The 23,270-nt window shown below is 38.3% G+C and overlaps 1 protein-coding gene across 10 annotated transcripts in view; it reads right to left on the reverse strand.

Moving 5' to 3' along the window:
• Positions 1 to 23,270, reverse strand: part of CSNK1G1 (casein kinase 1 gamma 1) — a 164,403-nt gene that overhangs the window by 20,855 nt on the left and 120,278 nt on the right. For all 10 annotated transcript variants that reach the window (XR_009051412.1, XR_009051413.1, XM_057722805.1 and 7 more), the window contains 6 exons: positions 16,251 to 16,402; positions 14,648 to 14,882; positions 9,922 to 10,007; positions 7,917 to 8,001; positions 7,504 to 7,652; positions 6,765 to 6,869 (listed from right to left, as the gene is read on the reverse strand). Coding sequence is in view for 8 of the 10 variants with exons in the window: in XM_057722805.1 (XP_057578788.1) it covers positions 6,765 to 6,869; positions 7,504 to 7,652; positions 7,917 to 8,001; positions 9,922 to 10,007; positions 14,648 to 14,882; positions 16,251 to 16,402 (812 nt within the window). In the remaining 2 variants the exon portion in view is untranslated. The remainder of the gene's footprint in view (positions 1 to 6,764; positions 6,870 to 7,503; positions 7,653 to 7,916; positions 8,002 to 9,921; positions 10,008 to 14,647; positions 14,883 to 16,250; positions 16,403 to 23,270) is intronic.

The raw sequence follows: 23,270 nt of genomic DNA on the forward strand, positions 1-23,270 counted from the left end.
AGAAGCCTAGTGTAAAAAGTCAAAACCGCCACCTGTGCCCACGGCAAAGGAGGCAAGTCTCTCCCAGCCATCATCTGGCGGGACTCACAGACAGACAGCGGGGAGAGTGGCACTAATGGAAGGGCAAAAGAGACAGTCTGAAAACACCTCAGACGACCACCGCCACCTATGGTTTCAAAATTATCTCAAATTTTTATTGGCGATAAAGCTACTTTTCTGAAGCAGAAGGCAGGCAAATACCTTCCTCCTGTTGTAACGACTCACCAAATCTTATTCTTCGTGTAAAGTTATTTTGAAAAATTAATTTTGATTGCATCTATAAGATGGGTTTTATCCATTTTACTTTATGGCTCCCGAAATATTTTAAAAGTTGCTGTCTATACAGAACAATTTGGCCTCTCATGTCAGTCTTCTAGGCCTCATTATATAATTATAGTCTTCAACTGTAGTAACAAGAATAGAGACTGAATACTACCAAAAGGTTAGCAGTGAATACACTAGATTACATTCTGTTTCACCACGCTTCCAACAAAATTCTAACATAGTATATTAAAGGTACTATATTATATACTAGACCTTAGGTACGAAATGAAAAAAAGCTGGTAAAGTTATTAACGTGTATACATTAACAAAATCAAAACCTTCTCTATTAAGCTCATGAAATAGAACCAATTTTCCTCTGCCAGACAGGAATTGTTATATGTAATCTGTCAGGTGTACCAACAGTGAGTTCCTGTTTTCTACAAACCTGATCAAATATCAGAGATATTTGAAAATCACTGATAAGAACTTGGAAGGAGTATTTCCAAGTCCAATACTATATAGATCCGCAGAGACAGCAATATCAATTCTGTGAAGCTCTGAAAAAAAATTATAGGAACCATCCTAGAGGTTGGAAATTCTCTACTCAAATCTTGCCCTATTCCTACTCAAAATGGCATAAGACACTTGCCCTATGGAATGATGATTTACCCAGGTAGGATTACTCCAGAATCATCCTCCTACAAGGAGGTGCCGAACAATGCATACGGACGAAAGAAAACTTTTAATATGGAATAGAGAATTAAGAGCAGAGGTGAACAGCAAAGACTAGGTCACAGAATGGGAGAAGCTAAGAAAAAAACTGTATTTCAGTTTTGCACTTGTTTGTTGCCCTATCTCCCTTGGAGTTACATCCCAGAAATGAGAAAGGACAGCTCATTCTGCATTGAGCTCTGTGCTGAAGGCAGGCAGGGAGAGTGTGCAATCGCCACACCTGAGTTCCTGCTAGACAGCAGGCATCAAGTCAGGAAATCTACACAGGGCCAAAGTAGGCAAGTGATCTCTGAGCAAACTCATCTGCTCCTTAAACTAGCAAACTCTGAACCTTGCTGAAAACAAGCAGTGCTTTGTGAAAGGAAGGGAATGGAGACTTCATCAGCTTTTTTTTTTTCTTTTAAGGCTACTGGACTTAAAAAAATAATAATAAAGATATTCATTTTATGAAGATCTCTGACCATCTACTTAGCAATCTGGCCTAATCTCCCCTTCGGAAAAGCTATGCTTATAAGAAGTTTCATTCAGTAAGTACCACAGCACTATACAACATATTTTTCTAAGGCTATATATCCCTTAAATCTAATCCTTTGGAGTCTAGATGCAAACAGAGCAAATCTGAACTCCTCTTTCACTGGGGCGTATCTTCTTCAGAACTCAATATGACATTCTCTCCCTTAAACATATGCTGCCCCTATAAAAATGAGTAAGTAATATTTGAGGATTCAGTATTATCAGGGGTAGGACACAATGTCTGATAGAATTTAATAATTCTCTATGGCCAATATGACTCTTTCCAACCTCAAAACAGATCTGTTCTCCCTAACCTTTTAGGCCAAGTACCCCTTCTTCAAATGACCACAGAAAATCTACCAAATAAAAGGGGTCTATGGGAGGAAAAGGAAACTATCAAAACTGCTGAACCAGGATAGTATATATTTGTGTAGCATCTACTTGAGTGAGGATTGTCACAAGCTAGAAGTTCTGAAAGGAAGTGTGCTGCTGCATGCACACACTTGTCAATGCAATATGCTATATTTAGTGTGTTGAACAAGCACACTGCATAAGACCTTCAACAGTACTGCACTTTAATATGAGCTATCTAGATACTGGCAGGACTTACTTCCTGATGAATCTGATCAGCAAATGCATGGGAAGCTTTGCCAGGTAGAAATAGGCAGAACTATTAAAATTTTCATTGTCTTCCTGAGGAATGGTAATGTAAAGTTCTTTAAGAGGAACCTGAGTCACAGCAAGATTGACCATCTTTGGAACTGGGAAAGGACAAATACCAAGGGTAAAAATGACAAAAAAAACTAACCCTTTGGGATCCTTCTGAATGGATCTAGCTTTTAGGAATATTTATTCTATCCAAACCCATGATTTAATTACAGTTCTCTAGCTGGGTAAATTAATGTTCAAAGAAATTGTTCTTAAGCACCTGGTATTAAAATGGTTTTAAAAGACAGATTCGATATAGGTGAGTTTAAACAGTTCTCAGGCCACCATGTTTGGAATCTATTACTGCATCCAGGAACCAAACGATACTCAATTCAATTCAATATAACTACATTCTAGACCAGCAAAGCAAAATTTCCCTGAAAACTCCGATAGTGATGGAGGAGAACTAATACAATCTCCTAAACTTGCTTTGCAGCAAGAGCCTGCTGTGCTTTTTTAAAGCCTTCCCCTTGAGCAGACAATCTAGCCCTACTTTGGCTGCCAAGCAAGGCAGGATGGCTCTTTGTGGAAACAGAAGAAACAAGTAGGAAGAAATGTTTAAAATTTATTTTCTTGGAAGGTTAAATAAAAATCTATATTTTAAACAAACATCTGATTTTATCTAAACTCCTCATTTGACAGATTCATTCATTTATCACTCAAACAATTATTTACCGAGTGCCTACTATTCCAGACATTCTTTTGGGTGTTAGGGATAGAGCAGTGAACAAAACAACAAAAAATCTCTGCCCTTACAAGGCTTACATCTGCGGAAGCTGATGCCCCCAAAAGCTTAAGTGTCCTGCAGCCTAAGTCTTGGGATAAGCTAAAACCAAGTTCGGGGCTTCTCATCCTTCTCCTCCTACTCTAAGTACACAACTAAACAAAGACTGTTAATCCCAGGCTCACTCCTCTACCACACAATTGACGGGCAGATCTACTCAGAATAAACAGGCTCTTCAGGAGTTATTATCAGTGTCATCTCCAAAGCTCTCTCAGGTTTTCTTTCGAGAGCCATCCTCTGCCTGCCAGCCATCTTCAGCTGGAATGCACAGCAATAGCTTTGACTCATCCCTCTCCCTCAACCCTGCCATACATGTGAGCTCTCAAGTCTAATAGATTATATCCCTGTGTCGTTTTTCAATTTTATGTCATTTTCACTACTACAGTTCACATGGGCCCCCTTTACCTCTCAAGGGAACTGTCTTATTGGTCTCCATGCTGGCTGCCAGGCTATTACCACCTTCTATGCCAAAAGATTTCTAAAGCAAAGTTTTGATCTTATCGCCCCTCTGTTCAAAAACCTTCAGTACTTAATTCCTACTGAAATTAAGTACTAACTCTCCAGCAGCCCAGCATTTTGGGAGCTTTATAGAATGGCTCCAACCTATTTTTCTAGCCTTGTCTCCTTTATTCACAGAATATATTTCAGCAAAATGGAACTGGATGATTTGTCGTTGCTCAAATTTCCTTTTTGCTTGGAATGCCTCTTTCATTTCCACCCAATTCTTCCAAGAGCATTTCAAATGCAGCTTCTTTCATGAAATTCTGTGTCACGCTCAGACTAAATGAAAAGTCTCCTTCTTTCAATCCCTGAAGATATCTGCAACTTGGGATGCTTATCTGTTATGCCTTGTGTTATAAGTTATCGGGCTACTTGGCTTATCTGCTTGTTAGTTCTTTGAGGACAAGGACTCCCTACTTATCTTCGTATCTCCAGGATAAATCTCCACATAGCAAGTCCTCAGCTAGCTGTACTGAGTCAAAATTGCTGAAAAAAAGGTTGGCTGTCCCTAAAGTTAATACCTCTCAATCTCTCTCAAGAAGAGATTTTACTTTCTTCTTTGGCTGATTTCAAAACTTGAAAAGAATTAGTCTTTAAAAAAAAAAAAAAAACACCATAAGGAAACAACCCTAAAGATGGAACAAAAGCAATGAGACAACACAGTGTAAAGACTGAACAGACACTAGAAATCTATTTACCCACAGTGCACAGTGCAGAAAGAATTCTACCCAGCAAGAATTCAGAATCCTGCTGGAAAGGCAGTATAAAATTTGCACTGATGTGGGGAATTTCAATCCCTTAGTAGCCATGGGATACTAAAAACCCTAAAAGAAAAAAAAAAAAAAAAAAATCAGACTTTCAAGACTCAACTCTTCAAAAAGAAGCTTAGTGCCTCATGGATGTGATTTCCTAATTACATACTCTGGTTAATGACCTTTCACTTAAAAGTACACTGAAATTCACTGTACTTTTTACTCAGATACTAGGTATGACCTCATTTTCCACCCTGGCAATCTAGGTTTTTAACCATCTCTTTTCCCCATACCTTTAAAATTCATTCAAAACAGCAATACTGATTATGAATTCACTGAAGCAGAAAAGACAAAGAGAACACATATTTCAGTTTTCAAATATTCTAAAAACATGAACGGGCAGGTATGTTATGACTTCACTGACTACTTAAATTATTTTTTTATTTCTTTCATACCTTTACTATTTAAATCTTCTGTTAATATTTTGGCATTATCTCCTCCCATTGACTTTCTCATTTTCCTTTCCCCTGAAGGGAAATCATGAGGTGTTTCTAATTTTCTATTGTGATTTCTTTACTATACAACCGTAAACATTTTCAGGTTGCTACAAGTTTTCCTAAATATTATTATTTATTTATTTATTTATTTATTTATTATTTTTTGGGGGGGTACACCAAGTTCAATCATCTGTTTTTATACACATATTCCCCCTATTCCTAAATATGATTTAAGTGGCTAGATAATATTCCACTGAATAAGCGCATTACAATTTATTTTATTATAACTCAGTTTATTTGATAAAAGACGTGAGCAGATCCATAACCATTCCCTTATAATTAGATCGGTGGATCATTTCTAAAACTGTGAAAAATGGCATTGTGAGAGTTTAATGCACATAAGTAAATCTGTATCTTGGATTGTTTTATTATGATTAATTCCAAGAAGTAAAATTATTCTATCAGAGAGGCGTGTAACTTTATCAAATTACTTTCTAGAGAATTCATAACAGTTTACAAAGTCAAGAGCAATGCATGACAATGTCAGTTGAACTACGCACTCCACACTTTTTTAAAAGAAGGTGGGGAGAACAAGTGCAGAAGTCAACAGTACCCTGCTGTCAAACCACAAGTCAGTCAAAACAGAATCATTAGCCAAGTACTCTGATTAAAGTATGTAACTCTGATATGGGGATATGTGTATAAAAACAGATGATTGAACGTGGTGTACCCCCCCAAAAAAATAATAAATTAAAAAAGAAAAAAAGAAAAAAAAAAAGTATGTAACTCTGGCCCCAATTAGGGGACACAGCTTGCTAAACCCCATCTTTTTGCCTACCTGTTCTCTCTTTTATCTGCTCTCCTTTCTTCACACATTTTTTTTTTTACCCAACATGCCACACATTTTGCCAAAACTATGTACTTACTGGTGAGTCTATCTATATTTGTGTACATACTTCACTGTAGGGGTGTGTGTGTGTGTGTGTGTACCTCAATATACTACTTGTTTGTTTGGGTTTTTTTTGTTGTTTTGGAGGGGGCACCTGGATTCTATATACTATTTTTAACCTATGTACTTTCTTTTCACATGTACATCTGTGAGGTAAGGGTTTTTTGCATTTTATTGTAAAAATGTCTGCAAATATAAAACAGTGCGGTCAGGGATGAGGGGAACTAGCTAATTTGATAGGTGATAATGATTCTGTGTGTGTCTGTTTATTATCCTTTGCTTCTTTATCTATTGAGGTACTCATTTTTCTCTTAGCAATATATATGGTATAAGGATTAAAACTGTCACATTTACTTCCCAATCAGTTATCCCTTTCTTTAAATGTTGTCAAATTTGTTGATTTTTTTTTTTTTTGGAGGAGGGGGTTGCCTCTTCTGTCTTTAGGCTGAGAGAAGCCTCTGATACAAACCACTAGTTTCCCAAACTATGAACACTGAAGGATGGATGACATAGTCTTCTCTGGAATGGCCCAAAGCAAAGCTGAGTCTTCACTACAGGTCTAAATCCTAGCTAGCTATAAAATTAACCTGGATATAGGGGCAGAGGTCGGATGGAGGTGCCAGTTCATGCCTAGGTCAGCTGGAAGTCCAAATTACTCACCCTTCTTAATCAGCAAGGAAAAACCAGCATGGGTGAGAGCTCCACTCTGGACTGCAGATGAGACCCAAAGTGGGCTACCCTGTCCATCCAGAGTGTTTGGGCCTACGGCAGACTGTCCCTTTCAGCCAACAGATTCTGACAGGCCCAGCTTCTCTAGAGTGGATGCTTCATGTAAGACACCTGGCCACATCTCAGTGCCGTTACACGACCCTGAGGGATGCTGGAATGCCACACAACGGTGAGTAACGGTAAGCCCTTTGTCTTTAATTCAATATATACACTTAAGCAAGAAGCTGAAGAGTTTGGATTTTAATGTTAGCCATGAAGAAGGGGGATTTCTGAAACAGTGTAGGTCCAACACATACCTGATTTCGTAGAGGCTGCTGTGACGGCCGATCCCTGTGTGTGTGGCTTTCTCGAGTTATTGCAGATGCACCGGAATCTACATGAACTGACCCTACTGGAGTAGGCTGGAAAAATATAACAGAAAGTCAAATGGGGAAAATAGGTCCAACCTAATGCCTCCACAAAGGACAGCATCATTCTAAATCTAACAGAATAGTAGTAATTATTATTGCTATTACTATTACACCAAGGCCAGTTTCAAGTCTTCTTGCCTTCTCAGTTTGCTTATCTGTAAAAGGGAGACAGTTTGGTCCTTACTAGTTCACTGGAGAGTAGCCTGCCTTCAAAAAGAAAAATATCCTACAGTGATGACTGTTAGCATGCTCTCAAGGTCCTGTGAACCCCAGGCCAGAAGAGCAAATCAGAAGTTTCCTCTAGTGCTGGGCTGCACCCAACAGAAGTCAAATACCTTAACAGCTTATGCAGCGCCAGCTCCTGGATCACTCAAAGAAAACTTCTTCTTAAAAACTGACAAATTCTGATATCGTAGGACACAGTGTCATAATCCTAAAAACACAGTTAGGAGTGACCCCTTTATTAGTCTCGTGAGGGCAGCCTATGGTATCACCCTGAAAAGACTGGCATATGCAAAGTCTACAGTCAAAGGAATGTTTGTTTCCCCATAGATTTAAGCAGAAAGTCTGGCAAGGGGTGAGACAGTGCTGGTCTGAGGTGAGGAGGTAAAAAGAAGATACTTACAATAGGCCTCCCGACCCAATCATACGCGTAGTCAAAGGTGTAGCCTTTCCTTTCAAAGAGGTCTGTGAAGAGTGTCCGTAAATACTCATAGTCAGGTTTTTCAAAGAAGTCTAATCGCCTGACATAGCGCAGGTAGGTTGCCATCTCCTCTGTTGAGAAACAGGTTAAAGGCCATGTTCGTTAGCTGAATACGTCTCATGAGGAGAAACTTTGGGCCAGGCAAGGGTTATCTGTAAAGACTATTTGACAGAGATGTTTTCTTTATGGACCAAAGTGATAAAACCTATCTCGATTTAAATAATATTAAAAGGAAACGTAAATTTTCTGGAGAGTATCTAGAGATACAAAGAGATGGTCTCCACCTCCTTCACAGCTGCAGTCACACTGGCTGGAGTGTCCTTTCAGCATCCTACCTGGAAAGTTTTCACAGAGAGTTTCAACGGGAGTATTCCTTTTGGTGTCACCAATTTTCTGATATCTTTCTTTTAATGTATCAGCCTGTAGAGAATAAAGAAAGTTATTTGGAAAGAGGTGCTAAGTATGGGAGGTCTAATATGTTTGGGGACACAATGACTGTTTCACTCAAACTGGCAGGATTTGTTGGATAGTCTCAATTTTTTTCTAATACTAACAAAGGAGAAATGTAGTAGAGAGGATATATATGGATATGTACAAAACATCTGTTCTGGAAAGTTTTACTTGCAACTACATTTAGTAGTCTCAGATAAACACCATCAAATGTAATGGGATGAGGGGCTAGGATAAGAAGATAAATTCAAGATTATAACAGTTTAGTAATGTCCCATGGCCACTAGGGTTCAAAAGTGATTCAACCTTCTCATTGTTAGATTAGCTCTAGATAAGATTAGAAACACTGCTAACCCAAATGGGGACAAACAGATAGATGGCTCCATAGCATATTTACTGTGACACTGAAAGATAAAAGAACAAGATGTAAAAAACCTACCTTTCCACCATGTACTTCCAGAGGGAAAAATGTTAGCTATGATACAGGTGTGGCTAACAGGTTTGCTGTATGTCAGGGGCTCAAAGCAGCCAAGCCTGGTTTGCTCAAGATTGTAGACAGAGCACTCCTGGAGCTTGGACCAACAGTGTGGTCTCAAGGGATTCTCATGAGGCTCTACCTAGCCTGCTGCACCCAGCTTTAAGCAATTACCCGGCTTTAAGCAATTACGTTTTGCAATATATTGGAGAAGCTTTAAATCTACAACTACCACTAAAATGATTCACAGATCATGAGAAAGTTTCAACCAATTAATAACATACAAATGCATTGTTCGGCTCTACAATGAGCAAACAGGATGTGAAACTCTATTTGACAGCCATCAATATCAATGAGAAGATATATGCAACTAGGAGAAGACCATGGAAGACATGTTAGGAAAGGAATTTAAAGGCAAAGAAATAAAATCTTCCCAAAAGGAAGGGATAAAAGCCTCACTTTTCAGGACAATGTCCAAGAAAGCATAGCAAAATGAATCATTCTGCCCTTTGGGAAGGAGGGAGGGAGGGGCTGTAGTAGGACCCAAAGCTACCGATTAAGTTTCCTTTCACACTAACACATTGAAATAAATTACAACTCAAAAATGTCTTGCATTTAACTATCTAGTGGAGTTAGAATGGGTTAGAAGCTCACTATTTTCTAGTCTAGCAGCCAGAGGCACAGAGTAATCATTACAATGGTGGTAACTATAATTAATAGTTAACTTTGACACAAATGCGCTGTATGAACACCTACCCAAAAAAAACAAAAAAACAAAAAAACCCACCTACCCAAGGAAGGCTATTTAAACTACACATTTCAAAAATAAATAAATAAATAAATAAACTACACATTTCATAAGGAACAGCTATTGTATGCATAGCCTTTTATGCAATAAAACACTTGAACAGCAATGTTAAACCTGGATTTTCATTTTAGTTCAGGTGGGTCCTTAGCCTGTGTAGCATGAACAAGTATTTCCCAGTTCCCCTTAGCGGCACGCCTAGCCCTGCTGGCCTTGCTGGTAAAATGTGTAGCAGCTGCTGTCATCAATTTGTTCCAGAAATTCCCCAGCACACTGGGAACACTATTCCTGCTACATAATGGTAGTGAAGGAGGAATACTGACATAGAGAGAAAAGCAACGCTGCCAAGGCTGGGAGGGAAGGAGAGAAGAGATTACAGAAAACCCGAAAACAAGGAATATGGATTCAGAAGGGGAAGGAAGACAAACATGGGCAAAACAGAACTTCCAAAACCTAGGTGAGCATTTATATTATAGACTAATGTAGTTCCTGCCTCTCACCCCTGTAGCCAATCTCCCCCTTTGTGCTTCTTACAGACATCAAGTCAGCAACCCCTCATTGTTAACTGAGTATTTAAACAAAGCCCTCCACTGAGCACTTCCAAGGATACCTTGAGTCCTTGCCAGGGTAGGCTGCCTCGAAGGAAATACATGAACATATGGCCTAGGGCTTCCAAATCATCCCGCCGGCTTTGCTCTATAAAGGAAGACAGATCACATATTATGTTTGCAGTTATTAAAGCAGAAAGGGGTTCAAAACCAAGTAATCCCTTCAGAAACCCGTCTGCTCTGGAAAGGCTCTGCTTACTAATTCTTTGTATATCTAAATCAGGGATAGTATTTTAGATCAAAACCAAAAACAACATGTACTTCCTCTGCCTAGATCTGTTACTGGCAAGTAAATATCAAGCGAAAAGAGCAAATCCTAAACTAAAATCAAGTCCAAATCACTAAATGGTGAGTAACCACCCCTCACTTGATGCTGTCACCTTCCTGAAAGTAGGATAATTTAAACAAAATGTTATTTCACGAAAAGTGAGCAGCAGCCTGAGCAGCTTAGGCTATTACAACAGTCCATTCTGGCCAGGCCTGCAGAGATACAAGCTGCAGAATGCCTAGCACATACACCTAATGCTTTTTATTCACCATAACAATTAACACTTAAAATTTAGCTTAATGCAAGCAAACATCCAGGCATAATCCTCAGCTCCATTCCATCCGTACCATGTCCCACAGCCACCTTAAGAAAAATTTAAAATTTATTACTAAGGTGCCCTTTGTGGGCACATAAAACAGCATCCCTGCGTTCAGAGAGTTTAACAGGTAAAACAAGTTGCTGGGTTTTTCTTCCTTTTCTTTAAATTGGGAAGATAAGGATGGTAAAGAACTGCAGAATAGTTAATAAAAAACTGGAACTACATCTCCGAAAACATCCTATACATTTTTTGCCTGTCAGACAATAGAAGTAGTACATTTTTCCATTTTTAATTTGCCAATTATAATTTATCTCAGACATTTTATGTGTTTATTTTTCAGAATCGAGTTCTTGGCTTTATCAAAAGAAATGACAGATGCACGAATAAGGGACTACCTTAAACTTGATTTTGTCTTCTTTGTGCAGAAAGTAAAACCTAACAGAGTCAGGGAGGCATGGAAAACTACTCAGGTAACTCAAAATACAAATGCACAAACACGTTTAACGGCCACCTCCAATTACAGGAAATTTGCATGAAAAAGAGTGAATAGTACTCTACAGGGCTAGTACTCTACAGGGCAGATGAAGAAAGAAAAGGCAACTTTCTAAATTGTACTTTGAAGGAGGTTTTTGGAAATGAGGTCACTAATGGGAAGGGGCAGTTCTCTGACAAGAAACATAAATAATAGAAAGTAGAGGTGATACACAGCATTAAAATAATCTTAAAAAGAAAGAAGTAGGGCTTCCTAGGTGGCGCAGTGGTTGGGAATCTTCCTGCCAATGCAGAGGACATGAGTTCGATCCCTGCTCCAGGAAGATCCCACATGCCGCGGAGCAACTAAGCCCGTGTGCCAAAAAATAAATACAAAAATATAAAAAAAAAAAAAAAAGAAAGAAAGAGGTAAAACAGCAAGGCCATAAGAAGCTTTTGACTATAAGGCTTGCTTGAAGTTTGCAATAAATTTCATATGTAATTGAAAACAAGAAGAGATTTTGTTAACAGAATTTAGAGACAGATTTTGTTAACAGACAAAAACAGATTTTGTTAACAGAACCTAACGATACACAAAAAAAGAAAGAACAAGCAGGGTGAGTTGAGGCCTCCCACAAAACAGGGCAGATAGAGAAACCACACCCTGCAGGTTCTCACACTATATCACACCTACTCATCGCCTCTCCATTTTTATATCCACTTCCGGCAAGGAGGCCCCTTGGTAATAAAAAATTCAGGGGACAAATGGTTGTACTTTAGATAGTTGAGCACTAGAGGGCGAAACTCTCCACATTTTTCAATGATTGATCAGACCTACAGAAATAAGCCCAGCTTCTCTTCACAGCAAAGTCCATCATAAAATGAGATTTTTTTAAAAAATCAAAAACAAAAAATAATAATAAACACACTTAAACTCACTGGAATAAGTAATAATTTAACTTTTCAAATACTGAAAACCTGGGGAAAAAAGCTGTGGAATATGGGGTAACAGGAAAACAATGGTTCCTGAGGCAGGTTATCTAAGTCTTGGCCTGTCCTTTCTATTAATTAATTAACTAATTAATTAATGCATCTTTATTGGGATATAATTGCTTTACAATGTTGTTCTACTAATTTATTAATCTATGCAAAATTAAGCATGACCAAGTCATTTTTTGGGGCCTCAATTTCTTCATCTGAAAATAAAGTGGTTGATTTAGATACTCTGAAAAGTAATTTTCCATTTCTAAAATTCTAAAATAATCTACAATAATTTAAATCATAGAGGTCTTTCAAAAAAAATGAGTGAAAACTGGAGCCATGCTTTATTTCCACATTTCTTTGAACACTCCACATTCGTTCAGCTCAGTATTTCCCCTGTTTTTTTCATGCAGGATATTTTCATTTTCAAAGAAGAAAGCTTTCAATACTAGTGAGACCAGGAAGACACAAATTCTTCCACACCATAAAGGCTTGCTTTCAACCAGTCAGAAAGATGTGCTTGGTTTATTTGCATCACATCCCTGATTTTAGGTCAAATATATTTTGTTGAAGGAAATGGGCCAGGTGATCCAGTGTCTTCACCCTAACTTCAAACATTAAGTAATACAAAATGGGCGGGCTTAATCAGCGGGAAGGTGGCTAATCTAATGTCATAAATGTCAGGTTTAGGGGGCTGCTTCCCTTTTCTGCCCTCACAAAATTAATAGGCAATTCTCTCCCCAGGTCATTTGAAGATACACTTCCCTTTTTCTTCATTACAACATAAAAGATGCAATACATTTGAAAACCAGTAGGATTAGCGTTCCTACAGAAGTCTCTCTGGGTGTGAGACCATGGCCAGAGTTTAAAGGGCGTGTGACAACCACCTATATGTATTGTCTGTAATAGGGACATTACAGACAAATATGGTGACAGGTTGGATCTGACCTGAAAAAGACTCTGGAATTCAGGAAGTCCACATGTGGAGATAAACTGAAAAGTTCCAGCAGAAATGGCTACCCCAAGAGATAACAGAACCCAGTCTGATGACAGTAGATGCTTAAAATATACTTTGTTGAATAAATAATAACTGTCATTACAGAGTCTTTACTATTATCAAGCACTATATAGTTTATATGCATTAAATCACAAAACGCTATGATAAAAGGTACCATTGTCATACACCTTTCAGGGTAGATGAGATAACTGATGCTGAGGGATGAAGGTTATTGGACCACATAGGTTTAAGTGAAAGAGCCAGAATTTACATCCCTTGTTCTTAGCACTGTACCTTATACAAACAACACAGATAAGCATCTCTTGTTCTTGCCTTTCCTGACAAGAATAATAAAATCAGAACAGAAATGCTGAGCCCAGGGAGCAGGCATTAGAACAACTTCTAGACTCTGCCAGTTAAACCAATCAATCGTGACTTTACTATGTACCACACAGTCTGTCTCCTTGTAAAAAGGAAGGAAGAAGGGAATTCTGAGCACTATGCAGGAGACCCACGTTACATATATTACCACCCATTTAACCCGCAAAACAGCGTTGTGAAATATTACTCCATTTTTACAGGTAAGTTTCAGGAAGATTAAGTAACTTGTCCAAAGTGACACCAATAATAAGTGGCAGAGAACCTTCCAGTCTAATTTTAAACTATTATGTTGGGTTAAGTGAGAGTATCCACGTGGTTACCGAAAAAATCCTGACAGCATTCATTTCAACTCGGGTTGTATCATACCACTTTGCAATGTCATTTTTACTCTTCACTAATACTAGAATCCTCCCCTGAATATCTGAGCAGTTTACTCAATGAGGCAACTTTGTAGCTATTTACAACAGTCTTTAAAATACTTATTGTGTAGACAGTTCATTAATATTTAAGCACCTTACATAATTAGCTATGTCTAGGAGTCTAATATTCTGTTTATATGTCTACTCTCTAGGGTGGTGATTTTCGAATATATCTTTTCAATCACCTTAGAACTTTTTCTTCAAATATAATCTTCCATGAAAGCCCAATATATAAAATAGATTAAAAGGGAAGCTTTCCTGGAGAAATTGGTAAGGGCCCAGGGCCCTACCTACTGGGCCTTCCCACTGTTCCTTAGGCTTCTCTCGCAAATACTCTCCCTTGGACTAGTCTCTCTAACACGTAAGACGACAGCTTTTAGCAGTATTTATGCAAATTGTCTATCCTGAGTAAAATTCAAGACTCATGGAAAAGCAAATATATTTTCCTTGACTAACACATAGTTTTTTCCCTGAAAAACGAATCACGGAACTAAGCACAGAGAACAGAAGCTTAGTCCGTGTTTTAGTGAAGCACTCTTCCCCAAAGCAGATATCAGCCTGATGTCCTTTTCAGGCTATATACCGGGCCACCTGTACGTAAATATCAAACTCATCACTAACCTTACTAAAATGTTATCACCTTAATTCAATAATTCACATACTCACACTGAGAAACTAAGCATTTGGAAACGAAGAATGAAAAATCCTTAAGTTGTCAACAGGATACTTAGGAAAGTCACTAACTTACCATCTTAATTTCTCAAGTATAAAAATCACTTACCCTATGAAGCAATAAGAATCACAAGTAATGCACAATGGGTACAAAAGTGTTTTGGGGATAAAAAGGTATTTTAACAACTTGCCCCTTTCATGGAGCTGAAAATAAACACACCTTTGCCAAGATGCGTGTTGATAGACATGTATCTTGCAGTTCCAGTTAAACTTTTGTGTTCCCTATAAGGTATATGTTTTTTGGTTTCAGGGTCAAGGTATTCCTTGGCCAGTCCAAAGTCTATAATGTGTATAACATGCTCTTTCTTGTTGCCTTGTCGGCCAATCAGGAAGTTCTCTGGCTTGACATCTCGGTAAATGAGATTCTTTGAGTGCACATATTCCATTCGGGAAAGCTAAAAGAGAGAAAAACAATGACAGAGATACTACTCTAAAGAAGTTCATTGTAAAAATACATCAAAATATTTTCTTTTATCAGCTCAAAGTTTTAATTACTGTAATTAAAATAAAACTCATTTCTTCACCACCCAGAGCCACTTTACTCTTACAAACCAGAATATATTTTCTGATACAAATACATAGATGACAAGTATCAAGATAAAAGAGAGAAGGACAGTACAGTTCTGCTAAAATGATAATATACAGTTTTACCTCATTATGTAACAATTTGCAAATGATGAATAGAAATAGCGTTTTTCACTACTTCCGAAATAGTTCACTATTTCTGAAGTGTTACTTCAGACAGTAAGCATTTGAGAGGCAAGAATGACTGCCAGGCAGGAAATGAGAATATGTTGGTGGCCTTTGAAGGCAGGTGCCACTGCCACAGTCACCTCCTGCCCACACTTTCCTATACTCTCTTTGCTGCAGAAACAAGGAAAGTGAGGCCCAGAGAAGTTAATATTGGACTGATATCATAGAGCTAACTAACAGCAGAGGTAGCAGTATAACTTTCATGAGAAAGTAAACACAGCCCAAAATAATAATCATAAAATTATTCAAATTTCATTAAGTTCATTTCTATCTTCAAAGCTTTTCCACTAGTATAGAAAGGGAAGCTTGGGTATTTGAATTTTTGACTCAAATGTCAAGATCAACTTTCTAATATTTCCAAGTCTTTAAAGTGGGTGAGACCATCGCCAATTCAGACCAATAAAGATGTATCTACATCCTTCTGCTGAGGGGATGACCAACTTCTCAAAAGAACTGTCTTAGCTGTTCCTTAAACTGGTACTGGTCTGTAATTTGGTAGGCGCTCAGAGAACTGCCTCTTCAGCTGTGTCAGTCTCTGTGAGAACTAGAGGCTAGAGAACTAAGGCAGGTTTTTGATCACACAACTTCAGAATCTGATTTTAGGGCTGTGGGTTACAGCTCTAATCTTTTTTTGGATGCTATGGTAAGGAGAGAGGGAGGACATGATGAAACTCTACAGTCACGTGTTTGAAACCTATAAATAAAACAACAAAGATTGTTGTATAATTTCACCTAATCATCCTCTTTCTCCCTAATATACTTCCACTTCAGCTAAGGGCAGAGTAGTGCTCCAAGGTGCAAATTCTTAAAAAAGAGCAAACAGCAGATGCAGTGTGACTTCTCTGGGTTAATCCTTTTTGCCCTAGCCAGCTTCCTAGAATGCCACCAAGCTGGTGAGTGTGCATTCACTAGGTGTTACTACAGCTGGTAAATGACCATCAGGGACACAAAGATGTGGCTGGGGAGACCCACCCCATCTATCCTTCTGCAAAACAGCAATGCCAACTTACCAACTGAATGGCTATCATTAACACAGTCTTCAAAGTAAAAGTTCGGTCACAGAGGTCAAACAAGTCCTCCAAGCTAGGGCCAAGAAGCTCCAGCACCATGGCATTATATTTCCCACACGGTCCAAAATAATATACCTGTGGGAGACCATCACCTGAAAGCAGAGGTAAAACAGGGTGCAGAGTGAGGGACACAAAAACCAAAATATGAGACAGCTGCATCAGCACTAAGTAGATAAAAAGGAAATATAATTCATGAGATTTTCGTTTTCTTTCATAGTCCCTACCAGAGAATTTAAACTGAGCACGACAGCTTCAAAGAGAACTCGTAATGTGTGGGAAAGGCTAAGTCATTGCACAATATGTTCAAATAAGCAGTTATTTAATACCAGAGTGAGAAAGGCATTTCCACTGTTATGTAAGCAGAGAATGGTCCCTGACTCACTGCCGGACTGGAGCGTCAACTATTCTCCCCCAAGGATGCCCCAAAGCGCACTATCATAAAAGGTTCAAAAGATGGCTCATGAGCTCCAAGGCTAGGCTAACACATCTTGTTGCATTAGCTGGTTTCATTTGCACTCCCTATGCTTACTGCCAAAGCCACAAGGAGATGGAGCTGTTTGTAACTGTTGCTCGGAGGAGAACTCAGACTGAAGGGGTGAGGTCACAGAGGATGCAGCCTGGTCCTTTTCTCATAGGGAGTCTCTGTAGTTTCCTGTTTTCTATCAGTTGGAGCAAAGTCAACAGACTGGGTTTGGTTACTGATAAGTAATTATGAAAGGAAAAGGAATAAAAATACAAGGCTGGGTTTTCCCCAGATTTGAAATTCATAGTTATAAGAAGCCAAAATCTCGCCTTTCTCACCTATGTGGCAGCTTGTGAATGAATTTCCTCCTTAAAGTGTATTGTAAATATGAGGCACTCAATAAATATGTGCCCATGTGAACTGTGGGTATGAATGAGACTACAGAACTTTTTAAAACCTGGTCTCATAGAGTGAAAACACCTTGATCTTAATACACTTATATACACCATGGTCTACAGCTGTACATGCTGCGGATTACTGCTTGCTCCTGCCTGTAAGTTTTTTAGACAAACAAAATGCTCTCCATCTTCAGATTCTCTTTTTATTTGTACAGGTGGGATACAGGCAGAGGTAAACATATCTACTGAATGTCTGTGTCTTCCCAAAATTCATATGTTGAAAACCCAATGCCCGGTGTGATGATCTGAAGAGGCGTGAGCCTTTGGGAGGTGAGATCATGCGGGCAGGGCCTTCATCAGTGGGATCAGTGCCCTTAAAAAAGAGACCCCCCAGAGCTCTCTAGCCCCTTCAGCCATGTGAGGACACAGCAGGAAGTTCGCAGTCTGCACCCCAAACAAGGGCCTTCACCAGAACCTGACCATGCTGGTATCATGATCTTGGACTTCCAGCCTCTTGAACTGTGAGAAATAAATTTCTGTTTTTATAAGCCACTCAGTCTGTAGTATTTTGTTACAGCAGCCCAAATGGACCAAGACAATATCTAATACTTAAGACTTTAACCCAGTGGTGCCCATCCTTCTCTCCAGCACAGGTCTTACAAATCTGGAATTGGTAGGATTCATCGCTATGTGTTCAACTATTTCATGTGCTGCGTCAGTCTATCACATTCCATCTAAATACTAAACAACTTCTTTCTTAGTGTTTTAATAGGTTCGTTCCTGTCTCACAGCATTTACTATAGTACACTCTGCTCCTGCTAGCTCCGTAAATATTCACTGAATTGTCCTTGTGATTGTTTTGATTCTCCCTATCTCCAAAAGGAAACAATTTGTTTCTTCCTCTGTTGTTTTGAAGAACTCCTTCGGTTCATTTAAAATGTATAAAACCAAACAGCTGTTCCCAATGAGTCCTGCTGAGAAATCCAAAGCAGAACACTATCATAGAGATTTATTGCTTTTATTAATCAGACACATGGTAGGCTGCATTTTGGAGATCTTTTAAATTTTATATCCTATATAATAGTTTCTGATGTGACTAAAATTTGATTTTCCTAATATAAATAGTATATTCTTCAAAACAGGTGTGGCAGATCTGTTGGTTGCCTGCCCTCCTTTCTTAACAACAAAATTTCTAATTATTGTGAATAGCAACTCACCCAGTTACAACTTTCCAGTCTCCCTCAATAATAGGAATGACCAATGAGATGGAAGCAGAAATTGTTGGTTAGGGTGGTTCTAGGAAACTTCTTTCAAGGGAGCTGACTCAGTTGGAGGTATGCCCCCTGTGAAATGACTGAAGCTCCATAAGCCATCTAGAACCATCAGCTACCTTGAAGATTTAAGACAGTACCAAGATGGATGGAACAAAATTAGAAGAACCTGTCCCTGACAGCTGTGAAGCAACCACACTAATGTTGGACTTCCCTTCCCTCTGGACTTTTTCAATCTAAAAAGAAAAATCAATCTCTACCTTGACCAAACTACTGTTATTTGGAGTTTCTTTTTTACAACCAAATCTAATCCTAATTAATAAGCATACTATTCCTTTACTTGGTTAAATTGCCAGCCTAGGCACAATATCCTCCTTTTGAAGTATGAACTAAAAGTCGGGCTTGTGTAGAAACATAATACTGGCATAATTTTCTAGACTTGCTGCCAATACTTAAGGATCAGTTTAAAAATAAGACAGATGATCATCTTGTTCTTGACAATCTTCAGTACCAAATCTAGGCATCTCTTGTCAGAAATTTCCACGTTTACAAAGAAGTCACAAAAGTTTCTGGGTGATGCCTATAATTTCTAACTCTGAGTAATGTTACTCGTAACTCCTGCCTAATAACTTCAAAGATGTGAGGAGTTCTTGCTGGCTGCATTATTGCTCCTTTTATTAAATACTCTGAACGTCACTATACCCTGTTGGGCTTTGGGATGCTCAAGACAACTTCTGGATTACTGAGTGGCCTTGGAGCTTTTCTCAAAGATGGACTAAGTCCAAGATGCTAGTGTAGAAAGAGCTCAAGTCAGAATCATGGATTTGGTTCTGCTACCAACTCTGAAAATTCTTTCACCTCTCTGCTCTCTTTCCTCCGTAAAGAGGAGGGGTTTAGACTGGTTCTCTTTTATTTTTTAATTTTTTGGCCGCACTGTGCGGCTTGCGGGATCTTAGTTCTCTGACCAGGGATCAAACCTCCGCCCCTTACAGTGGAAGCGCCAAGTCTTAACCACTGAATCACCTCGGAAGTCCCTAGACTGGTTCTCTTTTAAATCAAAAATTCTGATTATAGCTAGGATTTCCTTCTGGCTAACTTCTAGTTTCCTCTCTGTACAACCATAGTACCAGTATGAATGAAACTTGTTATACAGAATATGTGTGGTACAAATTCAAATGTAAGCTGGTAGTGGCACTCAACTGAAAATGTGTCTATTAGAAACACTTCTGAAACTTTAAAAACCAGATGCAGTGACTTCACTTCAAACCTACCAAACCAGTATGTTTGGTGGATGTAAGCATAGTTCCACAGGTAATTGAGAAGTGCAACTTCAACTGGCAAGCTCAGTGTCCAGAAGGCAGAAATAGAGGGCACCACTTTGCTTTATGACTTATCTGTTATGAAGACTCAGAAAATACTGACAGACTAATCCCTTTCAGAAGTTTTTCACATCAGGACAGCTGGACTCAACACCTTTTGAAAGGAATCATTTTAAGGCTATTTGAAAGACTTGTTTATTTAGAGTTTCTTAGGTATTACAGAAAATGTGCTGCTGAGTATAAAAGTCTCTTTGGGAGATGCAGCCATAATTCATTAGAACTATCTGTACAGATAAAGATGCGAGTTCCAATCTGTGTCTAGTTTCATGAGTGACTGCCCCCAAACTGGCCAGTGCTGCTGATGAAAGACACAGACACAGGCCCACTAGGAACGTCTGCCTCTTTGGTCAGAAATTACTGCCTAGTAATGATTTATCACTTGGGCTATATTTAAATGAGAAATCCTGTATATTATGTTTCACTCTACTTTTGCCAAGCCACTGCTAATCCATTGTTTAAGAAAATTTTAATTAATCAACATTATGGTGTGAAATCCTTTAATAAGACTAGGGATGAGGGCAAAGCCTTAAACGCAATACATGTGGAAAACAAGGTACTTCCTGCAAATAATTTTGAGGTAAAGGGAATGAAGTGGGGCAGGTAGGCAAGGCAGACATGCACTGAATTCTGTGATCCACGGTATTTCAGAAACTAAGGTAGTATTATAACCTCTCATCCGCTCTGAAAATAAAAGCACTTAATAAGGTCTCCCTCCTAAATTGGTCAACTGCAAAAAAGCTTGAAAATTAAAGACACAGACTCCAAATTTTCCTCTTCTGAAGGATTTCCAATGGATTTCATTATATTACCTCTACCCGCAGGTTAAATCTCTTATAAACCAAAACTGCAAGGGTATACACGCACTGCACATTACAGTGCATATTTTCACAGGGAATTATGAAACAGCTTCTCCATCCATCAACAACATACTCTTATAACTCCTACTGGACATACAGTCCACACATATATCAAGTTGCGCAGAACAGGAAGCAGGGTGTGTAACACTAGAGCTAATTTTCAGTCTGTCATAAATGTAACTTAGGTTAAACACACCAAATCAAGGATAATGGTTTCATTATCATCCAAGCTGTTACCTAAAAAGATTCCATAATGTATTATGAACAGTAACTTCTCTAAGTAGAGATATTTTTAAATACACATTAGGCTGAGAACTGAAATAGAACCACCTTGAAGCTTTAGGTAATTTGATCACATTATTGCCTAATAATTAGCCTTTCATTCTTTTTGAAAAACTACCTAGCTGTGAAGCAAATTCAAATAAGTCCCATACCTACATTAATAACTGGATGTAAAAAAACATCTATATTAATATCTCTATGAAAAAATAAGTATATGTTGATGATGACTGTCTTCTAAAGTCAGGGCTGGAAAAAACCTTTAAGGACATAATGACCTTGGCAATTCCCTTCTTTTGTTTATACAGTTTGCTTTTTAATTTTTAAAGAAAATAGGATATAGTTTTTCTCCAAAGTTAAGCTGGCCTTGGTCCCATCCATGGTAGTGGCTTTTAGCACAGCTACTGAATGTTCTATAGTGTTTATGAGAGATCAGGGAATTACTAATATAGGGGGAATTATCACCAGGGGTAATAATAATAATATTAAATAAGTGCACTTAACAAGAAAGCGGAAAAAATAGGCAGACAAACATGATAATATCCCACAGGAAGAAGTGAAAGGGGAAAATGAAAGCAGAGCCTTTAAAACTCAGAAAATAAAAACAATGCAGTATTGTAAAAATATGAGACAATACATGTGTTTCTCTTTTAAAAAAAGAACAGAATCCCTCTCATTTCTCTGACTGAAAAAAAATGCCTTTTTACAATATGAACCAGTTCAACACATGAATCTACTCAAACTGCTGGTTTAAAAACAAAAACAGCTAGACTCAGAATTAAAGAATCAGGATTACTTTGTCTTACCTATAATGAAAAATGTTTTACAACCATCTTGTTCACAGGCCTCTTGGGAGCTGGAATATCGCTAGACATATGCTGCAAACACAAGCTCAAATTTGTATGGTGGGAAAAGAGAAGGTGAGGAAAGGCAAGAGCAGAGGAATAATCTCACATTTCTGAGCCACAGAAATTGAGCTTTTACAGTTTCTCTATTACATACACACACAATTACAAAGGCCTTAATCCTCAAAGCAGGTTCGAAGTTCTGTTTATTCAAAGGAGTCAGGAAAAAAAGTCCAAGATAGGACAGATTTCTTCTGTAGCAGACAGCATCAAAGATAAAAAATATTTTAAAAGTGTGTTGTGTTATTGGGGTGTGGTAGTGAAGGGTGGGGGATACTTTCTCTTCCCCAAAAGACTAACTCAGCTCAGAACTGGTAAATTTATGGGATAAAAAAACAAAAAACAAAACAAACAAAAAATCAGTCTCTGAAAATTTACCACTTTGTCCCTGTGATTGACTTACATAGACAAGAGTATCTACTGAGCTACAAAGGCTGAGATACGATCAACTCTTCTTAACACACATCTGAACAATAAAACTAAAAAGTTAAGGAAGTTCTAGCAGGCATTTGGAAGGAATAAGAAGAAAAAAATGCGACTACTCAGAGTACCGTGACCCTCTTCCTGACAACCCTGCCCCACTCCCTTTACACTTTCTTTCTCCACGTATCTGCCTTCCCTATGAACTAAGAGAAGGTTGTTCCAAGGCAGTGATTACTATGTGTTAATTATGTTTGTGTATCAGCGCCTAGCAACGGGTCCAAGTATATGGTAGATGAGGGCAGAATACGTACTAAGTAAATAAATATAATTCAGTGAAATTGCACTTGAGTTTTCTATTTGGAACAGACAATACTTAAACCTTAAAATGCTGAAATACACATACAGAGCAAAACAAATTAATCAGATTTTAAATGTGTGGGAAGGCTAATATAATTGATATTTCTGAGTAGTTCTTGTTTGAATTTCATGGGAATGATATTTAAGAAGCTCTGTTGGGCAAGCCACCAATATGAAGATTCCATGTAATTCAGAGTTGTAGTATTTCTACACTGACTTTCTTCTGTGTGTTTTCTTCCATGACGTTTGTACATGGTACGTGCAGTTCTGTCTTGCTCTTCTCACATGCAGGTGAACTATGTAGAATTATTCAGTTTAGTGAACAGTACTGAAAAACATACACACAAACAAACATAAACGTCTTCCTATCTGTCACAAAACCACCTGCCCATCCAAATAGATTAAAATGACCAACAAAATTAGCCATCTAAGTTGTCTAACGTGCAAAGGAAGTCTGACGACATCTTCCTACCCTCTTTTTCTCCCGTTTCATTTATAGACACACATTCTTTATTTTGGTCCCGGCTAACTTGGAATTATATGGTCTTTTCTTTACATACATAGCCCTTTTCCACCTCACTTCAAGCTCACAGTCATCCTATGAAGAAAAAAGGGAAAATACTAACGA

Source organism: Hippopotamus amphibius, chromosome 2 (assembly GCF_030028045.1).
Source record: "Hippopotamus amphibius kiboko isolate mHipAmp2 chromosome 2, mHipAmp2.hap2, whole genome shotgun sequence".
NCBI lineage: Eukaryota > Metazoa > Chordata > Mammalia > Artiodactyla > Hippopotamidae > Hippopotamus > Hippopotamus amphibius.